The sequence below is a fragment of the Lolium rigidum genome, chromosome 2, assembly GCF_022539505.1.
Source record: "Lolium rigidum isolate FL_2022 chromosome 2, APGP_CSIRO_Lrig_0.1, whole genome shotgun sequence".
In the NCBI taxonomy this organism is placed as follows: Eukaryota; Viridiplantae; Streptophyta; class Magnoliopsida; order Poales; family Poaceae; genus Lolium; species Lolium rigidum.
In genome coordinates this window covers 60,238,195-60,248,180 of record NC_061509.1, presented here as the reverse complement: position 1 = coordinate 60,248,180, position 9,986 = coordinate 60,238,195, and the positions used below count along the sequence as shown (strand labels likewise).

Here is a 9,986-nt window from a genome sequence, read left to right as displayed (position 1 = left end):
CCCGGCGGTGTTCCTACGTTGCTTGAAGTAATTCGAATGCAATTCGCAGTCTTTGACGGTTCGAACGAACAAGCTACGCCGCATGCGATACCTCCTACGGAACAGATGGGCAGGATAGGTAGGTATCTCGGCGAAGTAGTCCTCCATCAGCTGCTCGTGGCCGAGGAGGCGATTCCGCTGGATGTGGTTCCGGCCGAACACGGAGCCGCGCCTCCGATTCAGCAGCTTCGCGCGGTCCTCCAGGTCCTTGACGGCGAGGAGGAGCATGGTGGCCTCCAAGTCGTCGTCCTTGAGCAGCTCGTCGAGGTCGGAATCGTCGGAGCTCGACGAATCCGACAGATCGAAATCGTGGCCCGAGCTCATCCTCGATTCCGACGGAGCGGCGGCGGCGGCGGTGGGGGCGACAGCCGGAGTTGGGCGAGGAACAGCGGACGGGGTGCGGGGCGACCGGCGCTACCTCCGGGTTGCGGGGCTCGGGCGAATTGGGCGGGGCGGCGGCGGCGGAGTGTGGTGGCGGCGCGGGAAGCGTGGGGGAAGGAGCGAGCGAGCGGTTGCGTCAGCTGAAACTTCAGCGCGCCCTACATAGGGATCGAGCGTTCGGTTCGCTCGATCGACCCCTACAAATACAGGCCGTTTTGAGTTTTCGGTCTCGGCCCGAAAAAAGTTTTTCGGTTTTGGCCCTTTTACGGTCACTGATCGGCGCCGTTTTTCGCCCCGAACCCGTAAAACGGCGGTTATTTTTCGGTTTTGGCCCGTTTACGGGCTCTGTTAGAGATGCTCTTAGAGCACCAACACTATCAGAAGTTCAGAACCAAATATTAGGACATCTCTATCGCAAGGAGTTCAGTCCTAAAAACTGCCAGCGCGCGGTGGCCAAAACAGTTGAAAAAACGTGCTCCACGGAAATCTCAAAACAGTTCACAATCCGTATACTATACTGTTTTGGTTTCTTTTTTAACATTCATTCATGTGAATGAGGCAGTATCAGAATTTCTGTCGACGTGTTTACACCAAATTTGTTTTGAAATTTCAAGTTCCCATGAGAAACCTATTTATCCAGCAATCAAGTGGAAGAAAAGAGAACCCGAATGGACGGATGATGAGGACGATGCGTTGTACCTCACATGGAATGATCAAGTTCGTCTTGAATCTTAGAGTGGAGTTAAGCACACACATGAAATGTTTAGGAGCCAATTCCATGGGCGCGATGCACCACATGATAATTTTGTAAGCTGGTCAGACTATTTCGTCCCTGGAGGGCGAAACCCTAGCGAGCGCCTCTCCTAGCCCCCTCTCCTTCCTAACCCCTCCATCGCCACTGCCCAAAGCCCCAGGGCACTGGTGGCGGCGGGGCCCCTCCTTCTCCCTCGTGCGGCGGTGGCGGCGCGGTGGTACGGCGGCGCGGTGGCTCCGTGGTGGTACCTCCGCGCGCTCAGCTGGCTGGTGGAGGCAGAGCTCCGCCTCGGTGTGGGTTGACACCGGCGCGACCTCCTGGCTAGCGGCAGCGCGCCCTACGCGTTGGCTTTGGCCACCGGCGCTTCGCTCCTCTCCCGTCGGCGGGGGCTCCGGGCTACAGGCCGTCGATCTGGCGGGATGTGTCCTGCCACTCCCCTTCCCGCTAGATCTGACCCACACTATAGCCATGAGGACTGCAGCACGTCGATCTCGGGTTCGTGTGCGGGGTGGCATGGGCGTAGTGGCTGGAGTGGTCGTTTTCCTCTTGGGTCGGGGTTCGGTAGGCCGACGATGGTGGTCACGCTTGGTCTTCGGCTCGGTCCAGCGGTGCGTGGAGCTTGCACTTCGGGGAGGCGGACCTGGAAGGTCGGAGCCTTCTAGTGTGCGGGCGAGGCAGTAGCTCAGGTGTTGGCCGGTGCCATGGCCGTGAGGGCAGCGTGGTACTCGACGAGCGGTGTGATGTGCAGTGGCACGGGTGCCGTCTTGGCGGTGGCCCGCTCCCTGTGTTGGAGGTTTTGAGGCTTGCCGAGGGGAAACCCTCGCCCACCCTTGGGCCGCGGTGTCGGCATCTACGAACGCCGTTCCCTTCTTGAAGGCACCGTTGTGGTAACCTTGGCCCTCCTTCGTGCTTCGGGCGAAAGCGTAAGATCCTCGGATCGGGTGGTGACGGCGCTCTCTTGTCGTGATCTTCTTGAAGACACCGCCTTGGAGCTCATAGCGTGCGGCTCTCCGTTGGTGGCGTGGCGGAGGTGCAGTCTTCGACGAGCTCTGCGCTTTGGGTGAAAACTTAAGATCCTCGGATCAGACAGTGATGACGCTCTTGTGTCGTGATCTTCTTGAAGACACCATCTTGGAGCTTGTTGTTCTTCGGATGAGGTTGGCTCTTCGCGTGGCGAACCCCGACAAGGCTTGCGTTGTGCCCTGCTTCCTCGCCGAGTTTCCATGGTGCTGCTTGTTGGGGTTCGAACGGCAGTGGTCGATGCACAGTGGTGGTTGGCCGCTGGTGGCTTTGCCTGCAGTGGGGAGTTCCGTTGACGGCGTGCATGTTCGTTGGCTCTCTCTGGGGTGAGCTCCGGCCTGACGCTGTTGTTGTCCGGTGTCTTCTCCGGTTCCTCATAGGCTTCGTAAGGGTCGTGATCTTCGTTTGCGTTTTGGTTGTAGCCGTGTTGGTTTTTCATGTGTGTGTGTGTTGTAATCTGTGTTCAGCTCCTTGTACCTTATCGTCGTTGAGGGCGTTATTAATTTAACGTCAGGCCTTTTGGCCTTCGATCTAAAAAAAAATCCGCGGGCGCTTTGTGATGTCTGACACTAGCTAGTGTAGAAGCTAGATCCTTGCTGTCGATCATGAATACTACCTCCATGACTCAGTTTATAGGTCCGGTGCGTATATCTAGGTCGTAAAAATTTGATACAAATTATATATTACGAAAATATGTATCATTAAAAAGTTTAGATGTTCTACTTTCTAATAATAAAAAATTTGTATTATAAAATTTGTATTATGTTGATCAAAATGATGATTTAGGGCTACGTGCATGCTCTATAAACCGGAAAGAATAGAGTAGGATACGTATTTTAGGTATGCGGTCCAACGTCCGTGAGATTATGCTACGAATTTATACGAGATTATGCTATGGGTTTGTATTAACTATGACAATATGCTATGGATTTGTATGAATATTAAAATATGCTATGAATTTGTATTATCGTGTATACTATGCTATCTAATTTCCTTAATTTACAGTGTTTGCTCTTAACATTGGGCTAAAAATCATAGTCACCTCGGCGACATAGGAAATATAGGGATCCACTATTCTCCATCTACAATGGTTGAATTTTCTTAAAATACCCAAACCTTCTCTCTCCTCTCCCAAAAATACTTTTTTTGGGAGTCTTCTCCTTCTGATGCTATTAGACTGCTCATACTGGGAGTAACATACTCCCTCCATTCTGAAATAGTCTACATTCTAGCTTCAAATTTTGTTCTGAAATACTCTACATTCTAGCTTTTAGTCAACAACAACACTGAAAACGAAGTGCTTTTGCTCTCTTTATTGGTTGTTGTTATTTTCAATGTAGCTTTGATTGGTTGTTCACATATCTAAGTAGTACTAATAAATGCAATACTAGTGTGTCTCAATTTTTTTAGAATGCAGACTAAATCAGAACGGAGGGAGTAATTAGTAACATCACACATCTCAATGCATTTTGGTGACATGACATGTCAATAAATGAAGAAAGAGAGTGATGTGGTAACTAGCTATGTTACCATAACATCACACACCCCAAAGCAAAATGAGTCTATAACATAATAAATGACACAATGCATGATACCACATATAAATTACTACCTACTATGAAGGTAGTAACCTAGACTAGTAACATGGCATATGTTACTAGTCTAAGTTACTCCCCACTATGACCAGCCTTATAGCCAATATTTAGCTAGATCCTTACTTTTGAGGAGGAAAACGCCGGCCTGAAGGAATAAACGTGTCGAAAGACGGTTGCTTGGCTTAATCAGGCATTATCTTCTCCAAAAGTAATGTTGAGGCACTAACTGCTAGCCGGTGCAGCAGACAGCTGAACGGAACATTTGGGCTTCTGTTACCGAATCACCGGTGATAGGCTGATAGGTGGGTCCCTACAAAACCAATGCCGACTTCAACTGGCTGTTCAGGCAGGTGACACCGTCAGTACGTGATCGCCGGGTCAGCTGAAGTGAGCGTCTCACCGTGAGACGGATGAAACGTCCCTCTTCTTTTCCAAGAGGAACTGTGTTCAATGCCGAATTGATGCCTACGCCGCACCGGTTAATTAGCCCCTTGACTTCGTGCATAAAATTTGTAGGAGTAGTACTCAGCTAGTGGTGCACTTTGCATCCTTACTCACATTATTAATGGCAAAAAGCCTAAACTACTCTGTTGCTTCTTGCTTAGCCAAAAACGTGCACATTTTTAGGGCTCACCTGCTACTGCAAACGCATCACCGAAGAAGTGGAGCTTTGGAAGCTATCAGATGCGGTAGGGCTGGACAACGTTTGGAGATAGGCTTCTAGTTTCTTGTTGGGGCGCCGTATTCTGTCGGCATGCTCGTAGTCGCTCAACCACACACGCACGCCATGTACCCGCATTCCCCTTCAAATGCAGGAACCGATGTAGTCCGCCTTTTTCTGCTAATGCAATGACACACAAAGCTTTTGCCTGTTCACAAAGAAAAAGCTAGGCATCGATCGGGCAGAGGCATGCCCCATATCGATGTCGTCTGATCTCCGCAAACAAAATCCAGCACATAACTTTATTTTGTTTTAGGTGTGCAACATCGGTGCACAAGTTTTAACTTTTAACACGATATGTTATGATACATGCAAAAGCGTTGCAATGTTTCAAACAAATCCACGCAACATTTCACATATATGAATGAAATAAAACCTTATTGGTGTTGACATCATTCAGAAGAGTCAACGCGCACATGAAACGAACAAACCAACGGTTGCAAGAATGCAGAACAACTTCCATCATGGTAGAATTTTATTCTACATGGAACAAAGCTGAATTTTGGAAAGAAGATGTGTAGACAACAAACTTGGGCCGAGGTAGTGGTAGCAAGCAACATCCCGTTGTGGCGTACGTATCGAGAACTCCTCGCTGATCCGACTACTGGACGTGAAGGGAATCATTTCTCAGTTTTAAATTGGTAAAAAATATTATTCGTTCTTTCTATACATTGCCCCCAATTTGGACTAACAAGTCCAAACTTAGGAGGGCAGGATATCTGCAACATGCATGAAATTAGAGCATGTGTAAATTGAAATGTTTGCACATTTGCCACACTTTATTTTAAAATTTGATCATTTGCCACATTGATCACCACAGGTTAGTCAGACAGGATGTAACAAATAATCAATGTGCAAAACAAGGTGTGACAAATGTGCAAATCCAGTTTCCCACTCTATTTATGCAGATAAACAAACACACAAATAAATAAATAAATAAATAAATAAATAAATAGGGTGTGACTGGTTCTCTTTATTTTCGGTAGAATGACATTATCAAATCTCAGCTGTAAGCCATGTTACATCTCACCATTAGCGTAGATCACGAAGCAAATCTAACGGTTCAGAGATATGTTTCCTAGTTGCAACTTACAACTTACAACTTACAACTCAAGTGTCTGAAGCACGATACAAGTCCAACGCTGCATGGGTATACTGCACACATGGTTCGTTCACTATTCGAAATAAATAAATTGTAAGTATTTCAAGCAATTCTAGTGTGACCACCACATTGATGGGGTCGCAAGCGGGAGGGAATCACGGAGCAACCGAAGTTGCAACGAAGTGTTTGAAGGCGGTCCGTCCGCCTGGCTGCAGCGGAGTACCACAAGTCCACAACAACAGCGAAGGCATCGCTCGCTCTCCCCACTTCATGATCATCGCCATCGAATCCGGAGCTGCAGTGCCTTTGCGCAACCGCCACATGACCCCGCTGCCTTTTCGCTGGATCAACCCTACAAACAAACCACTAATCTCTCCTTCCTAGTCCCTACGACGTGCTTGCCCGTGCACTCGTTCCCTCTCCCTCTCTAGTCGCCCACTCGCCATCCCGCCCCTGGTTCCGTTTCCCTCTCGCTGTTCCAGAAGACCAAGAACGAGGTAGAAGTAGTACCAGAAAAGAATCAACCGCGCGCGCAAGCCATTGGAGGAGTGCACACAAGAATCTCGACCCAGTGAGAGCGAGAGGAGAGAACAAGACAAGGCCTCCAACTGCCTGCCGCTGCTATACATTATTTTTTCTCTTCCTCTTTGGATCCCCTGACTCACTGGGATGCTATCTTGTCAGAGCGGCACAGGCCCTTGCGTTCTTGTTGTCGCCCTTGTCTCCTCCCCAGGCAAGCGCTAGTGGTTTCTGGAGCTGAGAGAGAGAAAGGAGGATAGAGCCCGGCCAGCCGGGGAGGGGGAGTTGGAAGCCGGCCGGGATGGGGTCAATGCGGGCGTCTCCATTGCCGCTTCTTGCCTCCTCCATCTTCTTCTTCTTCTTCTTCTTGCTGCTGCCGCTGCTGTGCTCCCCGGTCGCGGCCGATGGGGGAACCACGCCGACCGTGGCCTCTCCCCCTTCTTCCGCGGTGGCTGCAGGCGCTGCCGTCGGCGACCTCGCCTCCTCTAACGGCGGCGCCGCCGTGCCTCCGGCGGCTGCGCCAGCTGCTCCCCTTGGTAGGTCGGCAGTGCAGCTGGATCAAAGCTTATTTGGTTTTTACCCCTGGGCATTCATGTGTTCTTGCAGGGTTACCTGATTCTGGCTCTGTGCTCTCGCATTTGCTCGTTCGTGAATGTTCTCCTTTCAAATGCCATATCTGGGGAAACTTTCTCTTGTTTGTTTCGTTGGCCTTCCAGAAATTTCTGTGCCGATTTGGTGGGGAAGCCGTTTTGGTCTGTTTGGGAACGATGGGGAAAAAATGCATCTTGGGATCTTTTATCTTCAAAGTTCGATCGAACAATGGCTTCGTTTCTCGTGAATTTCAGCTCGAGCTTAAGCTGAGCACACAGCTCTTTCTTTCGGAATGCTGGGAAAAAATTACTGTAGGGCATTTTGGGGTCATAAAACTTGACAATATCTGAGAGGAAGCAATTCATGGATCTTCCTAAGATAATTACATGAAAATGTAAATAAAAGAATTTCTTCTTTTGGTGTTTTGCTAAAAGAAAGTTGGGTTTGGGTTACTCCAATTCTTTACTCAAATAGCTTCGTTCGAAAATGTCAATTAAACACCCTCGGTGCCTAACCCCAACCCTCCATTTTGGCTCTGTTTTGCAGTGGAGGTGAAGCACCATCATTTACGCAGGGAGCTTATCATCGCCATCGCCCTTGCCTCCATTGCCGGCGTGGCAATCGTCCTGGCCGCCCTGTATGCCGGCATCGTGTGGCAGCGATATCGCCGAGCCCCGGATGATTTCAAGGACACCCAGAGCACAGGTCTTGCTTTCTGCTAATTGGATCTTGCAATCATTACCGAGTTATAATTTGTTCTGCTGACCATGTAAGTTACCTGGCTTCTGATCTCGAGTAATTGTATTGTTCAGATACTGCCAGGATTGCATTGGTGCCCATCTTGAACAACTTCAACTCATTCAAGTCTAGCAAGAAGTGCCTCGTGGCGATGATGGAGTACACCTCGTTGGAAAAGGCGACGGGGAATTTCAGCGACACCAACGTGCTCGGAGTCGGCGGGTTCGGGTGCGTGTACAAGGCCAATTTTGATGGAGGGTTTGTCGCTGCCGTGAAAAGGTTGGGGGGTGAGGATCAGGAGTACGAGAAGGAATTTGAGGTGATGATTGTGTGTGACATCGGTTCTTCTCCCATCCCTGTTCTTTGTCAGTATGTGGTATTGCTTGCTGAGTATGCCTTGGTGGTTTTTGAATTTGGCAGAATGAGCTAGATTTGCTTCAGAGGATTCGGCATTCAAATATAGTGTCCCTTGTGGGCTTCTGCATTCATGAGGATAACCGCTTCATCGTGTATGAGCTAATGGAGAATGGATCATTGGAAACACAGCTTCATGGTATTATCAACATCCATAACATTTTTTATGCTATCATGTCGGCTTTTATCTTGAACTGTGATGTTAGACAAGTATAAGAAGTATTGATAAGATATGGCTATGGTTACATAGGCCCATCACATGGATCAGCTCTAAGTTGGCACATCCGGATGAAGATTGCTCTTGACACAGCAAGGTTCTCCATCTTGTGCTTTGCTTCAGCTTTCATGAATAATAACCACTTTAGATGCTTATGATGGGTTATTCTAATATGCATCTGTAAACTGAACTTGACCAGGGGATTAGAATATCTTCATGAGCACTGCAGTCCACCAATTATCCACAGGGATCTGAAGTCATCTAACATACTTTTGGATTCAGATTTCAATGCCAAGGTATGACTACATATTTTACTTCTGGTCAACTAAAATAGTACTGTTGACCATAACTCATACTACTTGATGAAAAAGAAGAACAATTCATTGATCCTTTGTTGGTGTACAGATTTCAGATTTCGGCCTTGCAGTGTCAAGTGGAAATCGCAGCAAAGGTAATCTGAAGCTTTCCGGAACTTTGGGGTATGTTCCTCCTGAGTACTTATTAGACGGTATGTCCCCTTTTTCTTCTTCTTATGCTTCATCTGCAACCTACTGTCTACACTTAACATTAGTCACGGCAATGATGTCTTATTCTTATTACGTGCAACTGTATCAATACAGGGAAGTTGACAGAGAAGAGCGATGTATATGCGTTCGGAGTAGTACTTCTTGAGCTTTTGTTGGGAAGGAGGCCAATTGAGAAGATGGCCCCATCTCAATGCCAATCAATTGTTACATGGGTACACATTATTCTGTTATGCAACATTCTGAAAAAATAGCTAGAATCAGCCCATTTAAAGAGTGGAATAGTTTACTGTCAATATGCATAGATTACTTCTGATTTTCACTGCCTGAATTGAGGCAATTTGCATTTATCAAATCTATTAACATATTTGAGATGAAATGCAGGCCATGCCTCAGCTGATTGACAGATCAAAGCTCCCAACCATAATTGACCCCGTGATTAAGAACACGATGGACCTGAAGCACTTGTACCAAGTACTGCTCACTATCAAAATTACCTCATAATTGTTTCTTCCATTTGCATCATGTCTTCTTAACTAACTAGATTGGTGCTATTCGCTACCTTTCAGGTTGCTGCAGTGGCTGTGCTCTGTGTGCAGCCAGAACCAAGTTATAGGCCACTAATCACAGATGTGCTCCACTCTCTGATTCCCCTGGTGCCCATGGAGCTCGGAGGGACACTGAGGGCCACCTTGGAATCGCCTCGCGTATCACAACATCGTTCTCCCTGCTGAGAAATAAATAAAAAGAGAGATATGATCAGAACATGGTGATACAGTGGGCTTGCACCATCCAAATGTTTCAGATAGCTTGTGGTGTTGAGTGCAGATTATTGTTTGTCACTCCAGTAGTCCAGTTGCCTTCCTTGGTGCTTGTCTGAGGATGTGTTCCCCAGCCTTGTGACCCACCTATACTTGTTAGTTGGATCGATAGAGAGTTTTCAGGTTTGTGGAGAAGAGGATCACACATCTGATACTCCTTGCTGTATAGAGAATTCATCTGTACTTCCCCCCTTCCTTTTTCTTTTTTCATTGGCTCGAAAAAACTGCTGTATAGATTAAATATTTTCATACAATGAAAGAAATATTTGCCCCATTCGGTGTGTGCTGCATTGTGTGATTTGTGGAAGTTCTAATTCATACGCTTCTTCTTTTGATACTTTCAGCTCGGTAACTAGGTGAGTTAGCATTCCAACAATGGATCATGAGGTCAGTTGGGTGGCCCTTGTAATTCGTGTTACCCTTGTCCATACTCTTGTTTTTACTTTGTAGCAAGTAGTAACGTATCATCAACTCACTTGCAAGACATGCTTTTGTGTACAACTTGCAGTTTGATATTGTATCTATTTGCAGCAGCACTGTCTGTGGGTTA

At 47.5% G+C, this 9,986-nt stretch overlaps 1 protein-coding gene across 1 annotated transcript; it reads left to right on the top strand.

Moving 5' to 3' along the window:
* Positions 1-6,432: 6,432 nt before the first annotated feature.
* LOC124691819 (probable receptor-like protein kinase At1g80640) lies at positions 6,433-9,710 on the top strand. The gene is made up of 10 exons (XM_047225092.1): positions 6,433-6,667; positions 7,269-7,427; positions 7,535-7,779; positions 7,881-8,013; positions 8,125-8,188; positions 8,291-8,387; positions 8,497-8,599; positions 8,712-8,830; positions 9,000-9,089; positions 9,185-9,710. Exons 1-10 carry the CDS (start codon positions 6,433-6,435, stop codon positions 9,347-9,349), a joined length of 1,410 nt encoding a protein of 469 aa, XP_047081048.1. The 3' UTR covers positions 9,350-9,710.
* The last annotated feature ends 276 nt before the right edge of the window (positions 9,711-9,986 follow it).

What these genes read in the sequence shown, in the direction of transcription:
- LOC124691819 (XM_047225092.1), top strand. Translation starts at nt 6,433, where the DNA reads ATGGGGTCAATGCGGGCGTCTCCATTGCCGCTTCTTGCCTCCTCCATC. An exon ending in AGTACGAGAAGGAATTTGAG is followed by an intron (nt 7,780 to 7,880) that starts GTGATGATTGTG and finishes TGAATTTGGCAG; the next exon opens with AATGAGCTAGATTTGCTTCA. An exon ending in ACCTGAAGCACTTGTACCAA is followed by an intron (nt 9,090 to 9,184) that starts GTACTGCTCACT and finishes GCTACCTTTCAG; the next exon opens with GTTGCTGCAGTGGCTGTGCT.